This window comes from Plecotus auritus (assembly GCF_963455305.1).
Source record: "Plecotus auritus genome assembly, chromosome: 7".
In the NCBI taxonomy this organism is placed as follows: domain Eukaryota; kingdom Metazoa; phylum Chordata; class Mammalia; order Chiroptera; family Vespertilionidae; genus Plecotus; species Plecotus auritus.
Window position 1 is genome coordinate 33,229,294 of NC_137774.1, and position 20,105 is coordinate 33,249,398.

Below are 20,105 nucleotides of genomic sequence, written 5' to 3' on the forward strand. Positions count from 1 at the left end.
TGGAGAATGACGGATTACATCTGTATTTATACATTGCAAGCAAAGGAAGGGACGTATGTGGGTTACATGAAATCCATTGGTGATAGACTAGAGAGGCGGGAGAAAGCAAAGCGGGGAAACCCCTGGGATTGGATAAAAAGCAAAATGATAGAAACATATTTAGGTGGTGCAGGAACAATTAACATGATAACAATGAAGGAATTTGTGGTGTCTGTCCTGGAGCCCAGGCACATTAAGTTGTGCCCCAAGGGGTCCAGAAAAAAAGGAGTTACAAGTTACCCAGACATTTCAAGTGTATGTTATTATAGATGCAAAAAGACAGATAGGCTCAGTTATGATAAAGGTTGGCCTTGTCAGTGAAGATACCGGCCTAGGACGTAACTGCCCACCATAACTGCTTTTAGATAAAGTTTAATTTCAGACCATCCTGTGTGGTTACTTTAGGTGTCTGAGCTTGCAAGACCGCCATGTAGGCCTTCCCTGAGCTTGTCTGGTTAGCTTGTGGCCCCTTTCGCCCACACCTCCTGGGGCTGCTTAGGAGAGAGAGCAACGCCTCAGGCCTTTGTTATGCTTTGATGATACTGTATTTCCTCGGGTTTGGGAAGGGGTAAGGTTTCTTTCAAACTATCCTTGTGTCTAGAGACATTCACACTGCAAACTAAGAGCAGCTGTCGGCATTGCCATTGCCTGCCCTCTCTCCATCTAAACATGCTGGAGCCAGACAGCTAGGAATCGTCTTCACTGGCTGACTCCAGACTCAGACTGGGTGCACAGTCTTCTCCCAGCATTAACCTGTGTTTTTCTTTTGTTTCCACAGAAACACCTTATTTTCCCTCTCTGACATGTCACTTCCATCCACCCACAAATCTTTTTTCAACTTACAAAACTGAAACCCTGTAGCTATTAACAACAAATTATTTTCCACTCCCCCCAGTGCCTGGAAACCACCAGTCTACTTCCTTTTCTATAAGTTTGACTGCGCCAGGGACCGCGTAGGAGTGGAGCCATCCAGTATATGTCTTTTGTGTCTGGCTTATTTCACTTAGCATAGTGCCCTCCAGGCTCATCCACGATGTAGCATGAGTCAGCACTTCTCTCCTTTTTGGAGAATCCAAGTGGGTGAAGAGGGCAAAGCGAGTCAACTCCACAGCCGCAAAGCTGGTGAGAAGGGTGTCCTGCTGGGCATCGACCATCTGCAGACAAACCAGTTTTCACTGTGAGATCTTATCTACTGACGATGTGGGCGTGCTGGACGTCAAATCCAGATTCCTGGGTGCTGAGATGGAAAAGTGCAGCTCCGTGTTCAGGATTTACTTGAGATGCCATGTGAAGGCCTGGCGGTAAGGAAAATGTTTGATGAGGTGACAGTGAATGCAAACCTTCGCATATACCTGCTGAGCAAGAAGTTCCCTGGCAAGTGAAGTGCCTGCGGAAATTTCATGGATTCTGTATCCCCTGGTTTAAGAAATGAATCTGATCAGTAGGGGGCGTGACAGTACAGTAACACTTTCTGCATAAAAGTATATATTTTATGTGATTAATTCTTAATAAGTGAAGTGCACTACAGCTTTGTGGTAAAGACCCTTGTACCCAGAGCCTTTCAGTGACGGAGGAACAACCTGAAAAGTAATCGTGGCCGCACCTCCCCCTCTCACGGTTTATTTGAATGCTTATTTAAATTTTTTTTTGTAATGCCATAAATAAGTATCTGGATGGGTTTCAAATATGTTTTTTATTGATTTCAGAGAGGAAGGGAGAGGGAGATAGAAACATCAAGGTCCCTGGTGTGGGAGTATCTACTTACCTGTTCCAGAGTCCCACCCTCGCCCTTTCCCCCAGCATTCCCATTCTCTAGACCCACTTCCTCTTGCTCCTGGCTCCTCCCCATTGAATAAGTGCCCAATAGCTTTGGTTTCTGTTTCACAGTGAAGTCCTCTCCGGGGCAGAGAACTGCCTGGCTGGTGTGAGGAGCAGCCGTGACCACAGAGGTGGTGGAGAGATGGCCTCCAGCAGCGTCCAGGCTCCCTTCGTGAACCCAGTGAGTTCCCAGGCTGTGGGCACAGGCGATGCTGCAGGGCCAACTGGCTGCCTTGCCAGGGAAGCCACTCTAGGTTTCCTAGGAAACCAGGCTGGGGTGGCAGAGGGTGCATGGGGGGCTGACATGCCCGATGGGGCAATCCTGACACAACCTCTGCCCCAGGCCGGTCTCACCTGCCTCTCAGGACCGAGGGTTGATAATCACCGTAGTGGTGCATTGCACAGATGGTGCTGAGCTCCCTCTGGGCGCCCGTCCTGTCCTGGGTGCTGAGGGGCAGAAGGTCCCTGGTCAGCACTGGGAGAGTGGGGCTTCGTTGGAATGAAAGGGGAAGCCAGCAGGGCTTCCGGGGAGCCCAGCAGCCGGGCCTGGGCACTGACTTAGGAGATGGCTTCCCTGGGTTCGTCCATTTCCTAGCTAGGTGACCTCAGGCAAGCTGCTTTTCCCTCTCTGGGCTCAGTTTCCACATCTGTAAAATAGGGGTAATCCTTGAGCCGCCTCCCAGGATTGGGGTAAGGATGGAGGTAGCATACCTAGGGTGTTTGAACAGTGTCTGGCACGCGGTGGGGGCTTTTGAAGTGTTGAGCATGATTAGGAGTCTGGGGGCAGCAGGGAAGATCACCTGGGGGGTGAGTTATCAAGGGCAGGTCCAGGGTGTGTGCAGAGGGGCCCTCTGGGGAGTGAGGGAGGAGGGGGCTGCCCTGTAGTGTGGGATGCAAAGGGCTGCCTTTCCCACCTTTTGGCCACATGTGTGGGCCCTGTCTGGGTGCCTGTGTTTAAACCCTCTGAGCTTTGTTATCCCCACGCCATCCATGAGAACCTGAGACTCACACACGTTGAGGCCACTTACCACATGTCCCCAGATGGTGGAGAGGGAGGGTGCCTTGATTTACCCCAGAAGAGGGAGAGCAGTAATGGGGGAAGGCAGGCAGGTGGCAGCCAGGCCAGGAGGTCACTGTGCCCTGGACCGGCCCCGTGGAAGCCTCTCCCAGCCTCGGCAAACAGTTTCCCGAGGGCCGGGAGGTGGAGTGACAGGGCCCTTTCTGGGTGGGGCACGGGGTAGGCAGGTTGGCGGCAGCACAGCGCTGAGGGGGAAGCTGCCTGGGCCTCACACTCCAACCGCCCTCGGCAGGGGCCCTGGCATGGCCCTGGGCTCACCTTGAAAAGGCTCTGGAGATGGAGCTGCAGAAAGTGGGCCAGACCCTGTTGGTGCCTCAAGTGTGTGTGGGGAGGAGCGGGGGGCGAGGCTCAGGGTCAGAAGTTGTCACCTTAGGCTCATTGTCTGTAAGGTGGGGAATCCCAGACCTCCTTCTAGGCCCTGACACTTTCTTATCGTGGTGACTGGTTTGTACTTTTCTATCCTTGGGTTCAAAAGCTACTAGTAATTACACAAATCAGAGGGAAATCCCGCAGGGGCAGCAGAGAGTTCAAACAGGGCCTTGGTGCCCTCCCTGGAGGTGGCTCCATTGGTTGGAGTGTCATCCTGTTCACCAAAAGGTTGTGGGATTGCTCCTCTATCGGGGTGCATTCTGGAGGCAACGGATCTCTCTCTCTCTCTCTCTCTCTCTCTCTCTCTCTCTCTCTCTCTCTCTCTCTGTCTTTCTCTCTCTATCTCTCACTCTTTTCCTCTCTAAAATTAAAAAACATATCATTGGGTGAGGATAAAACAAATAAAAAAACCCAACCAGGGCTTTGGTGTCAGACAAAAAGGACAGTGGGTGGAGTCCCTACAGGCGCCAGATACACCCCTCCACCCCACAGAGTCACTCTCTCCCCCTGGTGACCCAGTGATTTCCAGCAGTCAGGAGTGACCTCCCTCTTCTTCCAGCGTGTGCCAGGAAGAGCCCCCACCTGACTGTTCTGCTGACACAACCTCTGCCCCAGGCCGGTCTCACCTGCCTCTCAGGACCGAGGGTTGATAATCACCGTAGTGGTGCATTGCACAGATGGTGCTGAGCTCCCTCTGGGCGCCCGTCCTGTCCTGGGTGCTGAGGGGCAGAAGGTCCCTGGTCAGCACTGGGAGAGTGGGGCTTCGTTGGCCGCATCTGGCCCAGCCTCCTCAGAGGCCAGGGTGGAAGCTGGAACCGCATGCAGGACAGGACTCGCTGTTTGGTTGGGGAAGCCCTCAGGGAGCCAGGAGCCAGATGCTCTGTGCTTCATCCTGAGAAGCAGCCTGTGTGGGGCTTCACAGCATGGGTGCTGGATCCAAACCCCACTCTATTACGGACCAGCTGGGTGGCTTTGGGCAAGTTACCAGACCTTCTGTGCTCAGTTTCCTCATCTGTAGGGGTGGCCCTGATAATGGCCAGGGCTGTTGCCAGGATAACTAGGAACAGCCAGGGAAATGGGCCCCCAAAGCACCTCAGAACCCTTGGGGGAACAGCCTCTTTGCCTGAAAAGCTCCCACCAGCCCCTGGAGTGAGACCTTTCTGGCCTGGGGGCCTGGCTCTGCTGTCTGAACCTCCAGAGAGGAAGAGGAGGAAAGAGTCCTTAGCCTCCAGGCCTGGCCAGGAGCTGAGAGCAAACTCTGACCCAGCAGAGGTGAGGAAATTAAATTACTTAATTCATCCAGGTTAGAGTTGAGAGGACGCTGTTCCTTTGGATGAGAGAGATGGCATCTACCTTTTCATAGACTCTGCCACTCCCTATTGTCCCCTACCTGACAATCTCCCTCAGACACATCACCAGCCTGACTCCTATAAGCATTTCAGTTCTGTAGGGAGTTGGCTTAAAGGAGAAGTTAGAGAAGACGTTAACTACTAGAGAAATGTGAAGACTGACTAGGAGCTGCAAGTTATCTCCTAGGTTAACGCAGGTTAAGAGCACATCAGATAAAAGGCATCCTGGAGGTTAGCTTAAAAGTCAAGAAGAAACGAATTTTGGAATTTTGCTCAGAGAGACCAAGAGGGAAGGGGGTGGTAGAGACACCTACTATGTGCCAGTCTCTTCCCCAGCCCTTTTCTCACTAAATCATTGATCTTACGCAGAAGGTAAGATTTATCCCTATGTTACAGATGAGGAAACTGAGGCAAAAGAGGTTACATAAGCTTCCTGAGGTCACTCAGGAAACGAGCAGCAGAATTAGGCTCCAAACCTGGATGATGCCTGGCTCTAAAACGATGCAAGCCTCACCACAACCATTGTTCCTTTCAAGTGGCCCGGCAAGGGCATTTGACAAAGTGGGCTCTATGGGGCCTAGGAGGCGTGCAGATACCTCACTAGGGCCTCGGAGGTTGCCCAGGGCCTGGGGAGGGACTGGGGAGCAGCAGCAGGAGAGGAGGAGGCTGCCCGGAGGCTGCACAGCATCCAGGACCAGGTGCTACCTGAGGTGGCTGGGAGGGCAAAGGTCATGGTCACCCTGTTCAATGGTGGGGTGGGCTGGAGGATGCCTTCTTCTTGGCCTTCTCAGGGGAGCAGAAGGTTTATCCTTTAGAATAGGCTGCTGGCCTCCTTGGTCCCTTGGGTTTCTGAGTCTTCAACCAGGGTCCTGGGGCCTTTGCCAGGAGCCCCTCTCACTACCCTGGTTCCTTCCCCTCTCAGAGCCATGTTCATGCTACTTCCTCTTCCTTAAACCTGCTACTTCCTCCTAAGGGAGGTCAGCTCTGGGTTACATCGTCTCAGAACCCTGTGGTCTCCTTATCTGTCTCAGAATGAATGTGTAACTCCCCGGATTCAGGTCCAATTCCTCACAGGTGGGAAGATCCATGAGACTGGGACTCCATATGCCCAATTTATAGCTGAATCCGGCCCCTGGAACATTGCCCGACACACCAGGCTGGCCACTAGCAAGTGCCGGAGGGAACGGACAGAAGGAGCAGGACCCTAACTGACTGCCTTCTTCTCCCTGCAGGTCGTCCCCTTCTCTGGGACCATCCAAGGGGGCCTCCAGGACGGACTTCAGATCACTGTCAATGGGACGGCTCTTCACGCCTGTGGAACCAGGTACCTGGAACTATTGTTTCCCCCAGCCTTGCCCCCTTAGCAAACCATGGCGCCTGTCAGCTCAGTGGCTCACCCAACACTGCCCAAGCTGCATGTGCCTGGCTCAGGGGATGCTGAAGAGTAGGGCCCGGTCCCTGCCAACTCTGCATAGTACCCCTGCCCTCTACCAATAGCATCTGGACACCATTAACATAGGCTCCCCATAGACACAGGGAGAGTGGGAGCTCACAGTCTCGGGCCAGCCCAGGGGCAGATCTTTATGGTGTAGGATTGAACTTTGCACGCAAAGACCCAGAGATGCAAAAACAATGCCTCCTTTACTTCCTATGATGGCCTTCACTTACTCCGTGGCCCCTGTTTGGCTGATGTGGGAATATTTAAACTTGGCATCAAATGTAATCCGATCTCTTTCTGTTTCAAGTTCATTCCTAGAAAATACTAAAGCAATTCAAAGGCAGTTCGAAATACAAACATCTCCTTGGCACTGTCTCCCACCCAAGAGGGGACTTTGGGGCTCAGGGAAAACTTTCACATCTTCTCAGAGGCCGAGCGCCCTCTAATGCTGGCCCAGCCCTGGCTGCCCGTGCTGAGGTCCAGGTGGTGTGGAGGTGAGGGGCTCTTGCCTCATTTGGGTGGGGGTGGGGGTGGGGGTGGGGCCCACCCACCTGGTGGCTGCCTGCTGAAGCCCACGGTGCCCACAGAAGCCCTTCTGCACACACAGCCCTTTCTTGGAAGCGTCTGTCTCAATCCCAGATGTCTTTTGTCCCCAGCGGTCCTTTCATCACCTCGCACGGGGCCTGGGGACCTTCTGGATCCCTTCACATCCCAGGCCCGGCCCTACCTCAACTTGGCTTGTAGATTCTAGTTGACTTTCTCCACCATCGCCTTTCCTGCCAGGTGGGCATAGGCACGCTCACCCTGTGACATCTCCCCGAGCCCTGAGTGCCTCCAGGAGACGCCAAGGAGAGTGAGGCTCCCAGATGGCCCCAAACCCTGCCATTGGGGAAGCTGAGCCCTCACCTCTGAACCTCCATTCCCTTCTCTCTCCTTCTCCCTCTGCCTACCTCCTATCCTGCTGTCCCTACCTCTTCCCATGGGCGCTTTTGCACACTCTCATCCCTGGGGCAGGAGTTTGCAAGGGACCAGAGAAATGGAGCTGGATGACCACAGAGGGAAAGATACATCCAGAGATATTTCAGAAACGATAGCCTCCATGTACAGAGGAATCTGGACTCGGTTTTCTGGTTCCAGAGTCAGCGGGAACCTCCTTTCCGAGCTGGCTGTGCTCTAGGCCAGGGCACTTCCCTGCTGGCTGAGGGCCCCCAGAGGGAGCTGGTATTGAGGAGGCCCCCAGAGATCGGCCTCCTCCACAGAGACACCAAATGGGCTCTGCAGGAATTGAATAGAATGTCTATTAGGGCCACCTCTGGGCTTGGTACAGTGCCTGGCCCTGTGGGGGATGCAGAATACATGAAAGTGGGGGCCTTCCCTGAGTGCTGTGCATTAGTGGGGGACAACAGAGTGACCCCAAGAAGCAGGTGTGAACCACGTTCATGCTGAGGTAGGGGAAGGCTGGAGTAGACAGTGACGCCTCGGGGAGAACCTCGGATTGGGGCTGGTTTCAGGCCATGTGTCTGGGAAAGGGCAGAACAGATGTTTATTGTGGCCCTTTTGTGAGCCTGGCTCCTTGGACGTCCCTCACCTTAGAACAGGGTGGGGAACCTTTTTTCTGCCGAGGCCATTTGGTATTTATAACATCATCTGGGGGCCATACAGAATTATCAACTTAAAGTTTAGCCTGCTATATTTGGTCAAACATTGAAGTAACTCACCCCTAATGCCTTGGCAGGGCCAGACAAATGATTTCACGGGCCTCATATGGCCAGCGGGCCCGACGTTCCTCACCCCTGCCTTAGAGCCATATCTATACCCAAAGGAGTTTTTGAAGATGAGGGCTTCCTTCCAAGGAGAGAGACAGGGATGAAAATTTACTTGTTTGGGGACTTCCTAAACACCACCTCATTAATCATCCCCAAAGGAAGGGAGTCACCCTCCCCTCAGTGTGGAGTCTTGAGGGTAGTATTTGGGGTTCAGGGTCACCCCAAATGACAAACGGTACCAGCTGGGGTCAGGGTCCAGGCCTATGGACTTTAGGGCACCACTCCACACCTCATGTGTGGGACACACACCAATTTCCGATGAGGGACAGACACACATCCCGGAAGTTCTCATGCCTGGAGAGCCAATATTCATCCCATGCCTCCCCTGTTAAACACCGTCTTTGTAGGTAAACTCCATCAATGTCACATGTTCTCTCCATTTGTTCTCTTCCTTCCCAACTGAGCAGCCATGGGCTGGCCTCTAACCAGTGCCCACTGGGCATGAGAGGCTCTTGCTTCTGGGCATATTCCTGGATTTGCATCTTCATACAAATGTGAGATCAGTTTCCAAGACCTATGCTTCGTGAGGCTCGAGTCTACATTGTTCTTTACCCCATTCCTGCTTATTTCTGGAAAGTCACGCTGGAAAGGGCAAAATGCAATAATTACACAAAACACACTAAGCGCAAATTAGGTAAACAAAAAGGAAGGCAGCAAAGTGGGATGGGTGCAAGCTGCCTCACAGGTTGTATGCAAGTTTCCAGAAACTGCCAAGTCAGAGGCCCCGGGCCCTCCTGCTCCTACCTTTGTCAATAACCCAGACACTGTCTGATTTCCGTCCACCTAGGTTTGCTGTGAACTTTCAGACCGGCTTCAGTGACAATGACATTGCCTTCCACTTCAACCCCCGGTTTGAAGAGAGCGGGTATGTGGTCTGTAACACCAAGGAGAAAGGACGCTGGGGACAGGAGGAGAGGAAGATGCATATGCCCTTCCAGATGGGAATTCCCTTTGAGATCCGCTTCCTGGTGCAAAGCTCTGGATTCCAGGTGAGCAGGATTCTCCTCTTTCCCTCCTGCTGTCTGACACCTGCTCTATCAGGCCTGGAGAAAAGCTTTTATTTATTTATTTTTTGGTTAATCCTCACTTGAGGATATTTTTCCATTGATTTTTTAGAGAGACTGGAGGGAAGGGGAGAGACAGAGAGAGAAAAACATCGATGTGAGAGAGACACATCAATTGGTTGGCTCCCACATGCGCCCAGACTAGGGCCAGACAGAGATTGAGCCTGCAACCAAGCTACGTGCCCTTGACTGGAATTGAACCTGGGACCCTTCAGTCCGCAGGCTGACACTCTACCCACTGAGCCAAACTGACGAGGGAGAGAAAAAGCTTTAAAATAATTACCCAAGCAATGCCATATAAAGATCAGAGGAGGTTACACACCTTCACCTGCACCTACAGAGCACCTGTTGCTTCTGTTACCAGGAAATAAGAGCTGGGTAAGTTGCCCTCCCCACCTGCTCTTTGGCCTCGGGTGCCAGGTGACTTCCATCCTCTGCTGCAGCCTCGTCCGCTCCAGGTCCTTGACAGCATCTGGTTTTGGTGATGCTGTGGCAGCCCTTCTGCAGGCCCAGGGGTGGCTCAGGGCTGCGTGGTGTAGTCATTGCTCTTGCAGGCAGAGCAGTGCTGCTGGGCTCGGGGAGAGGGATGGCTGTGTCTGTGCTTCTCTGTGTGAACGGGCGCTCCCAGGCCCTCAGTGTGCAACCTGAGGTCCCCTCTCCTCTGCTCCCATGAGCACTTTATGCCCATTTAAATGCGCATATTGAAATGGCATCCCAGGTAGGCTGAGAAAGACAAACGCAGAGCAAGAAACAAACAAGAACCCAGAAGCCAAAACTAGAGCCAAGTGGTGACTGGGTTTGGCTGCATTTGGGATCACATGCGTGTTCCTGTACCTGGAGCAGCTCTGAAGGCTGGGCCCCCACCTAGAGGGCACAGAGGTGAAAACCGGACAGGCCTTAATTTCTAGAAGCAGGGGTCCTAGTGCTCAGGTGTGCTCCCGCCCTGGTCTGGGACCCCTCTCCTGGACTGTGTGCTCCTGTTGACAGGTGATGGTGAATGGAAACTTCTTTACCAACTATACACACCGCATGCCCTTCCACCGCGTGGACAACATCTCTGTCACCGGCGCTGTGGGGCTGACACACATCAGCTTCCAGGTCAGATTATCCAAATGGCACCTGTCCCAGGGGCTGGGTGCAGGGGCCAGTCTACTATGCCTAGGCCCTTTGGGTGGAGCCAGAGGTTCCAGATAATTTCTCACCCAGATGGCTCTGGGGACATACCTCCCGCTACCTCTGTCCCATGTCACTGTATCTGTCCAGAGCACCTGCTTCAGCCTCCCTGACTCCTTCCCCTCTTGTCTGTCACTCTGTACTCCCACCCTCATTAGAAAGTCATGTGGTTCGCCAAAGAACCCAGCTTGGGAATCAAACTGAATCTAGCTCAGATCCCAGCTCTGCCATTGTCATCAGCTGTGGGATCTCAGACAAGTGAGTCTGCCTCTGCCAGCCTCAGTTTCCTCATCTGTGCAAGGAGCATAGTCACTACCTCCCCTGGAGGTATTTTGTGGGCGCAATGAAGTAATACATGTCAGAGGTCACTTAATGGCCCACACCAGGGTCTACTGGACTCTCTCTGTGTTTTCCACCTTTTGAATGTGTTGCCAACAATTACAAGGTCAGGAGCAGGTTAGCATTGTGGAGCTGAGTGCTGGTGATGGCTGTACCACAGTGTGAAGCCCCTGAATGCCCCTCGGCTGTACACTCTAAAATGGTGACGGTGGTAAATTTTATGTGCATTTTACCAAACATTTTCCAGGACAGGTGATATCACATGGAAATCTGAGTGTCTCACTTTTTGTGAAAACTGGGAAGATTGGGGTATGCCTGGCCCACATTCCCACAGGGCCGCAAGCGCCTGGATTAGAGATGTTATTTCCACATCGGTATTTGAGTGTGCTCCTGAGATGGGAAAAGCACACAGTAGGCCCGCACAAATATGAGCTCCTCTCTCTTAGGTCCTCATCTCTCATATTCCCTCCCTACCCAAGTCTCTTGCCTACCCTGTCCCCACCTGCTTGGCTTCCTCCCTCTAGTCTGGGCCCCTGCCTTTCCACTCTTCCCTGGCTTCTTCAAGCTTCTCTTCACCCCACGGCCCCTTTTGTTTTAACAGAACACCCGTGCAGTCCCTGTCCAGCCTGCTATCTCCGGGATGCAATTCTCCCAGCCTGCCCGTTTCGCACCCAAACCCAAGGGGCGCAAACCAAAAGTGAGTTAACCGTGGAGACCCTGAGAGGCTGAGCAGGAAGGACAGGTGTCTGAGAGAGAAGCTATTCCAGTGAGGAGGTGGCAGGCCTACAGGCCCCCCCATGCCCACCCAGGGTTCCCTATCTCCATCCACCAGGCACCCAGGCCCCAGATCTGAGAGGCGTTCTCCATTCTTCCCTCCCTTCCTTAATATCCCTCCAGTACACCAATGCCTCTCCTTCCTGAAGCCACTGCCTTGGACTAGGCCACCTGACTCCTCACCCCTTACCCCCTCACTCTCACTCACTGCCACAGTGACCTTCCCATAAGCAAAGGTGATCTCATCCTCTCCCTCCTTAAAAACCCTAAAGGCCCCAGGCTCAGTAGAGCTCCAGTCCCCCAGCTGGATGTGCAGAATTCTATCCATTCTTGCCCAGCCCACCTGCCGGCCTCCCACCACACCCACGAAGACCCTCCGTCAGCCTCCACTGCTCACTCCAGGCTCCTTCCGGCCACCACACTTTTGCATCTGCTGTCCTGGGGCCGAAAGGACCCTTTGCCACCTCACCCCAGCCAACCCCTAACTGTCCTTCAATGCTCTGCTGAAATGTGGCTCCTCACGGGCATCTTCCCTGCCTGGCAGGTTGCTAGATGCCCCAGCCCCTCCCTGTCTCAATGGACATTTCACAACTCTGCACGCCAGGCACCATGTCCTGTTGTAACTGTATTTACATGTCTGTGTCTGTCATTCCACCCGTCCTTGCCCGAACCCGTGAGCTTGAGATTGTGACTTGTCCCTTTGTGTACCCCCAGCACTTTGCACAGTGCCTGGAGTGGAGTAGGGACTGGATCAATGAATGAAGGATGTGGTTTGCACAGTCAATAGAAGGAGAGACCGTCAGGGCAAAAAGACCAGTCTGCTGGGTGGGGAGGGGCCTCGGGCAGAACAGGAGCAGGGCCTGGCCCTTCCTTGGCCACTTGAGCAGTGGGGGCAAGGGCAAGGGTGTCTCCCTACCCAGCTTCCTGTGGCCCATCACGGTGCATGGTGGGCCCGTGCCACCTGCCACACTGACTTTAGGATGGTGGAGCTCCAGGGAGCCTTTGCAGGGCAGCCCGACTTTGGCCCTGGCCTTGGGCGGACAGGGTATGCTCATACAACCAGACACAACTGGGCACCATTTTGTATTTGATCACTTGCTACCGGGACCGGCTTGGGCAAGGTGCTTAACCTCTCTGAGCCTGTTCTCTCACTTAGCAAAACGAAGCTAAGGATGTCTCCCTCATAAAGCACTGAAGCCAGAGCTTGGCACACAGTAGGCCTCACTAAATACTAGTTTTCACCCTCCTGGTGAAATAGGACACGGCAAGCAATGGTTTTGCCTCTGGGAGCTGAGGTGAGCTGTATGTTCTATGTCAGACACATCCTTCTCGCTCTCTAGAGGAGCCGGCGGGATGTCCCCTCTCCTCCACCCGCCCCCTCCCTGTTTTCAACCATAGTTACCTGGGATGGTGGGTGAGCATCTGGGCACCACAGGCTCAGGGCGGCTTGCTTGGGAGCAGGAAGGAAGCGAGCGTGAGTCTGGGAGGCATTTCTGACCACTGTTTCGGCTGTCATCTCCCTGTCCAGTGGCACCAATATTAACCACCATTTTTATTTTTCGTCCCCTTCAGCCTCCAAGTTATTGGCAGGCCACCGCAGCTCCCATTGTAAGTCTCTTGCTCTCTCTTTGGAAACTCTTCATTTTGGTTCTTCCTGTGGGTTAAAAGGATGAGGCAGGGCCAGGCATTAGGCCTCTGCCACAGGGCGACTGGTGCAGCTGAGGCCACACCCCTGGGCCACCCTCCTGACTGTGGTGGTGGCGGGGGTAGGGTTTAGGGGGGCAGGGGTGGTTGGCTGGGCTGTTGAATTGGGAAACAAGCTGAATTGCCCAAGCCCCTGCCATTCTGTGGACACGATGGCCCGCAATTACTTCCTCCTGCAAAGTGAACCTGTGCTAGAGACATTCCCCTGAGAAGGAAGATGGGCCAACAGGCAATTTTCAGAGTCTGGTCTGGGCTACTGAGAGGGTTCCCCACTGGCAGCTGCTGGGAGGGTGTATGTTAAGTGGTGCCCTCTGGTGGCCGATGGCAGTCTTCGCGCTGGTGAGAGCAGGTTAAAAACCCCATTTCTTTTTTCCAGACGCAAACAGTCATCCACACAGTGCAGAGCACCCCTGGACAGATGTTCCCTGTAAGTCTGCAAGCTCCAGTCAGCGCACAACCCCGCTCCCTCCTGCTGGTACAAGTCAGGCGGGAGCCCTGGAGTTAGGGGAGCTGCCTGTGGAGGGGCTGAGGGCAGGTGGCCATGATGGGGTCTGGGACAATGGCAGGAAGTTGCACCAAGGCTGACAGGAGAGGGAAGGCGAATGGGAGAATCCAGGGGCGGAAGCCTCACACTGGAGCATCCCCTCTAGAGTGCGTGGGGGCCTGGGTGCGGGTGCAATCCCACACTGAATTTCCTGGTCTCTTTTCAACAGAATCCCGTAATCCCCCCGACAGCGTACCCCAGCCCCAGCTACGTAAGTGATTTCTCACGGAGGGAGCAGTTCCGTTTGTGCAGGTCGTTGGGGGAGGCGAGGGGCAGCTCACAAAGTTAAAAGCTGCCCTTCGGTGAGCTGACATTCTTCAAACATCCCAGGAAATTAGAAGACGGTTGTAAGGAGCTTTCACCTTCTAAAGGGCCCCTTCATCACAAGCGTATTATACGGCCTCTTCTCAGCCCAAGTATCCTTTTGTGTCCAGCAAAGTTCTTTTTGTGGCAGTTTATTTACTTACTTATTTTTAATCCTCACCCGAGGATATTTTTAGGGAGAATGGAAGAGAGAGGGAAAGACAGAGAGAAACATCGATATGAGAGAAACATCGATTGGTTGCCTCCTGCACGTGCCCTGACCAGGGCCCAAGCTGGGGAGGAGCCTGCAACCGAAGTACAAGCCCTTGACTGGAATCAAACCTGGGACCCTTCAGTCCGCAGGCCGATGCTCTATCCACGGAGCCAAACTGGCTAGGACTTTTTTGTGGCAGTTTAAGCTCATAAATTTGAGGAACACTGGGGAGTTTTTCTTATTTGCCAACCAAGTAAAGCTATCACGATTCTTTTTGTTGTTGTTAAATTTTATTTATTTTTTAAAATATATTTTTATTGATTTCAGAGAGAGGAAGGGAGAAGGAGAGATAGAAACATCAATGATGAGAGAGAATCATTGATCGGCTGCCTCCTGCACGCCCTCTACTGGGGATTGAGCCCACAACCTGGGCATGTGCCCTTGACCGGAATCAAACCTGGGACCATTCCGTCTGCAGGCCGATGCTCTATCCACTGAGCCAAACCAGCTAGGGCTATCACGATTCTTTCTTGAAAATATATGACGCTCACACACAGTTGTCAAACTCAGGTGACAGTCCAAATTCATGGACATTGGTAGAGAGTTCCCCCGACAGCGGTCGCCTCTCTGGCTGCCGCTGGCTGACCTGCCCCTCTCCTCCCGACAGCCAATACCATTCTTCACCAGCATACCTGGGGGGCTGTACCCCTCCAAGGGCATCACCATTTCGGGCACCATCCTGCCCTACGCTCAGAGGTAAGCCTGGGCTCTCAGGGAGGAGAGATACCCCAAGGTCATTCTGGCCCCCACCCCCCAGCTCTGGGAGGGGCTGGGGCCCAGCGCTCAGTGGGCAGAGATCCAGGTGAGCTGCCCACCCCCAGGTTCCACATCAACCTGCGCTCCGGGAATGACATCGCCTTCCACATGAACCCCCGTTTCAATGAGAGCGCCGTGGTCCGCAATACGCAGATCAACAACTGTTGGGGGCCTGAGGAGCGTGGCCTGACCCGGAATATGCCCTTCGTCCAAGGCCAGGGCTTTTTGGTAAGGTGCCCAGCCTGGAGCTCCAGGGGGCTCCGAAGGGGCAAACGAAGCAGGGGGTGAGGATGGAGGGTGTCTGGGTGAGGGTTGGGCCCAACAAATTATTGTTATTATGGTTTTACTCTTGCTGCCCCATATAAAATAGGGGGTGGAATCTGCTGTTTACAGAGGGAAAAACTCTCAAGTGTAGGTTCTTTGCCTGAGGTCACACAGCCAATAAGTGCCAGATGCAACGCAAGAGTGAGGTCATTCATTTATTCACTCACTCATTCACTCACTCACTCACTCACTCACTCAGTCATTCAACAATTATTTGTCAGCTCTGTCATCCAGGCCCAGTTGGGGCAGGAAGGAGCCCAGGTTTGGAGAGTAGCAGTGAAGCAGCCAGACCAGGTCCTGCCTGGAAGTTTACAGTTTTGGGGGAGAGGGTCACTGTAGATCACAATAGGTGCTGTGCCCAAGCAACAGAGAATAAAGGGGTACAGTGAGGCCTGGACAGGGACCTCGCTGCCTTAGATGGGGACAGCTCTCAGAGGCCACAGTGCACTGGAGACCTCAGTGATAGCAGGAGTTCACCCCACAAAGATCTGAGGTTCCCAGCAGGCTGCAGAGGGAGCAGCTATTATTGCAAAAGGGAGAGTCCTGGGCGTGGCCTGTCCATGAACTGAGAGGGTGGTGAGGCTGGAGGCCAGGATCACCGAGCAGGCGTTCTAAACCCTGGTTACAGACCACCTGGAGAGCTTAAAAAAGAAAAACAAATTCCTTGCCCTGCCCAGGCCAGTGAGAGGGTGAGCCTGGGCATCCATATTTTTAAACAGGCCCAACGCTTCTCACCCAGGGTTGGAAATGACCGATGTAGGGCCTGGAGGGCCATGGGAAGGAGCTTGGGTTTCAATACCGTGCGCTGGTGTGTTTGGAGCCAGAGAGCAATTTACTTTGGTTTATAGACAGCTGTGTGACTTTTGAGCAAGTGACTCCAGGGCTCTGGGACTCAGTTTCCTTATCTCAGAAATGGGGCTAATAGCAATATTGATCTCATAGAGAAGTGAGAGTGAAATGACACTGTGTGAAGTGTGCTGCGAGTGTTAGGCATTGTGATGAGGATGATGGGATTTTACAGCTCTGGCTGCCTTGTGGAGACAATGTTTGGGTGAGACCTAACACCATTAGCAGGTGGTCACCGCAGAAGTGTAGGCGGGGAGCACTCCGGTGTGCTGGGTACTAGGAACATGGGGGGCACAAGCCAAACTCCCTGCCCCTAGAGGCTTAGGACCCAGTGGGAGAGTGAGGATGGGAGAGGGAGACATGATCTGAGGGGGCACCTGACTTGACTAGAAAGGGGTCAGGTCGCCAAAGGCAGGGAAGGCTTGCCAGAGGGGGTGAGTCCTGAAGGGGGAATAGCAGCTATCCATGTGGGCAGGTGTGTGGACTGCAGAGCCTGGGGGAAGGGCATTCTCTGTCAGGGGGACAGAATATGGAGAGGGACAGGAAGAAGGACATGTTGATGAAGAGCGAATCCTTCAGGGTGACTGCACTGCAGGTGTGGGGCGGGCTTAATTAATGCTTGAGGAAGGCAAGGAGGAGGTGGTGGACACCAGCCTGCATTCAGGTTTGAGGACCTTCCAAGTGGAGTGCAAATGACACGGCCTGTCTGTCCAGGTGTGGATCAAGTGTGAAGGTCACTGCCTCAAGGTGGCTGTGGACGGTCAGCACCTGTTTGACTACTACCACCGCCTGACGAACCTGCCCGCCATCAACAGCCTGGAGGTGGGAGGCGATGTCCAGCTGACCCTGGTGCAGACATAGGCGGGATTCCGGCCCTGGGACCTCGGGCTGGAGCACGCTGCTGTCTGCGTCTGCTCTTCCCTCCACCTTCCCTATCCCTGCCGCAGCCCCCGTCCTCCCAGCCCTTCCTGGATCTGGGGCTTTTATGGAGAGACCAGGCCCTTGTCTGCCCTGCTTCTGGCTGCAGCCATGCTGGAGTGGAGAAGGCCGCTGGCTGGGACTGCTTTCCTCTGACGGGGGCTCCAGCTGTCCAAATCCTACCTTCTGAGGATGGGGGGAGGCGTGAGTGCAGGCTGAAGCCCATGTTCAGTCCCCTCAGCAGAAAGGGAGCGTCCTGGGCCTTCCCAAGCTCCCAGGCCGGTCCTAACCCTCATCTACCTCTTGAGCCCATCCCCACCCTCCATTCCAGTCCACCTCAGGCTCCACAGCCACCAGCGGGTCACTCCCATGGGAGGCGGTCTCCTCAGCCCCTCCTCTTTCTCCAACCTTTAACCTTTCCTTGCACCCTGTACCAACCCTTCCCCTGATTGACACCTGCTGGTCTCCACCACCTGACAACACCTTTTCCAGCTGGACACCCCCCTTTCCCAGTGCCCTTCAAATAAAGAGAGAAAGAAAACTCAGGGTTGGCACATATGCGCAGTGTGATTGCGGCTTATTCAATGTGTTTGGACACATATTGGTGTCTGGCATCAGGGTGTTTCTGGCCAAGGAGAGAGCATGGACTTACTTTGATGAGGGTGGGGGACCTGATTCATTTCTGCTGTCAGGGGGTCCCCCAAAATCTCACAAGGTGTAGGAGAAAGCAGCTGGCCTAGTGCTCTTCCCACAGGACGCTCCGGAAATGTGGGCTGTGAGAGACTTACATTTGGTGAATGCTACATACTTTCGCCGAGTTTTAAAGCATCACTTTGCACAGGAGCATGTTAGAGGCTCTGCAAGTCTTATCGTAAAGCAGCGTGTCCGCCTTTGTTTATCTGAGCAATCAGACCCGGCTGCACAGTCAGGCCTCTGACAGCCCCTCCAGCTCTGGCCTCCGCCACCTCTAGGAGTCCTTAGACATTCATGACTGTGCCGAGCCTGGCTCCCCTGGTCCTGGCTCCCTGGCCCAGGCCCCTGACCTGCATCCTAGCCTGCACCCCGGCTGCCATACCTTCAGCTGGAAGAAATAGTCCTCGACCTGCTCCTCACTCAGGCTCAGCCTGGCAGCCACCAGCTGCTTCAGTGTGTGGGCCACATCCCGGGCCATGCGCACGTCCCCACAGACATAGAGGTGGCCTTGCTCCTGGTGGAGCACCTGGTCGGCCAGCTGCTCCTGAAGGATGTCTTGAACGTAGACCTGAAAGCAGAAGAGATGGTGAGGCCAGGCCCCTGCTGCTGGGTGGGGAGGGCAGTCAAGCGTGCAGTCAGGCCTGCTGGCCATCGGGAGGTGGTGAGGGGGTGCCATGCGCTGCAGGCTGAGCATCCTCCCAGGCAGGACTTTGCACATGGACCAGGCTCAACATGAGTAGGTGCACTGGCACCCTGCCCAGCCCAAGGCTGGGCTTGTCCTGGAGAGATGAATGGTGGTCACAGCCCTGCCCTTGAGGAGCTGGTGGTCCAGTGGGGTACTGGATGAACTCTGCATTCACCATGCTTCAAAGAGGCATCAATCAAGCCACTTGCCCTGCCCAGGCTCTGAGGCCCACCTGCCTACACCCCAGAAAAGGGATTCTCTCAGTGCAGACTGTGGGCTCTCCACTGCAATGCAGAGCAGGGCACACAGCCCTGGCTCCCTAGTGACATTCAAGTCCAGAAATCAATCCAGACTCCCAGTGATGGGGCACGGAGCACTGGTTCTGGGAAGATCCCTCACAGGACAAGTTCATTTGGAGGCGCCAAGAGTCTGTCCCAACTCCCTAAGCACAAGGGGTCATGGTGGGTGCAGTGGCCATCTTCCAGCCTGGCTGTGGTTGTGCATAGAGCCGGCCTGGACCACCTCTTCCAGGTAGCTGTGTATCTGGGAGAGGACCTTTAGCTGGCTGTGCCCCAGGGATTAACCCACCATGTGGCCCTGACTTAGTCCTGAAGGTCTCAGGGCCTGTCTCTTCTCCTGGAAGAGTGAATGGAAGAGCTTCCCAGCATCGCTCTGACAGTGTAACTGCCTACATTTTAGAGCTGAGCAGATGAAGGCTCAGAGATGTGAGGGGCGTGTGTGTGGGGAGCCAGGGCACCCACCATAGTCTGTGCTTTTAATGCTCCTCCCACTGCACGGGCTATTGCCCCATTACCTTGGGCTGGCCAGGCAGGCGAGAATAGGCTGTGTGCACCCCATGCAGCAGCCCCTTCCGGGCCATTTCCAATATCTCCCCCCTTATAGTGATAAGGAAAATAAGACATTGGGAGAGCGGGGGCAGGTAGTGCTAGCAGCTTGACTCTGTATCCTTAATGCACATTCCTGTTAACTTATAGTCTAGTCACTGCCCCTTCCTTAATTATCTAATCTTACAAGACCTGTTTACCTAAGTACACCCATTTTACAGAGGCCATAAACCATGAACAATACACAACCCCCAGAGGGGTTATCAATGCTGGCGCCAGGCCTTTAGGTGTGGTCTCACGGCCCCCATTTCAACACACAGGGCTTTTTACAAAGCCCCCAAAATGTCCGGAAGTCCAATCCATATTTGGGTGACAAAGAAACTAAAAGGGTATAAAGGGAAAGCTTCCTCCATATTGGTTTGCTCAGGATTTGGAGAGAAACAGTCTCCCCTGAGTCATTGTACTAGTACATGCGAAACATCTGAAAATAAATGGGTTTTTCCTGTATCTTCGGTACTCCTGTGTATTTTTCAGTCACCTGGTAAATTCTGTAACAATAGGTAGTCCAAATCTGGGTGCCAGCACCCTAACACCAGGGTCATGTGGCCTCTCTGGAGCCCTGCAAGACCCAACAGGCTGCAGTTACAAGTGTGGCCACCAGAGGGTCGGCTTCAAGGCCTTGAATTCTCATTTCATCCCTGCAAGTATCCTATCTAGTACTTTGCCCACCTCACAGATGAGGAAGCTGACTCGTGCATTCCCTCCTTCAACAAGTACCAGGTGCTGTTCAGGGTGCTAAGACTACCAGGAGATAATATTTCCTGTCCTGGAAAGATTCAGGCCAGTGAGTTGCATTGATCACACTTGTCAGCAATTTTGGGGCAGGAGCCAAATCTTTATTATAATCTCATTTGGAATCATACAAACCTGGGTTCAAATATTGACT

At 53.8% G+C, this 20,105-nt stretch overlaps 1 protein-coding gene across 1 annotated transcript; it reads left to right on the top strand.

Annotated features, from left to right (window-relative positions):
* Window positions 1–1,999: 1,999 nt before the first annotated feature.
* Window positions 2,000–17,480, top strand: LOC308253798 (galectin-9-like; the record flags this gene model as incomplete). Its single annotated transcript, XM_080679549.1, has 11 exons — window positions 2,000–2,038; window positions 5,886–5,977; window positions 8,705–8,906; window positions 9,969–10,079; window positions 11,095–11,190; window positions 12,840–12,875; window positions 13,348–13,398; window positions 13,685–13,726; window positions 14,700–14,788; window positions 14,914–15,076; window positions 16,733–17,480. 11 exons carry the CDS (start codon window positions 2,000–2,002, stop codon window positions 16,877–16,879), a joined length of 1,068 nt encoding a protein of 355 aa, XP_080535675.1. The 3' UTR covers window positions 16,880–17,480.
* Between the last annotated feature and the right edge of the window lie 2,625 nt (window positions 17,481–20,105).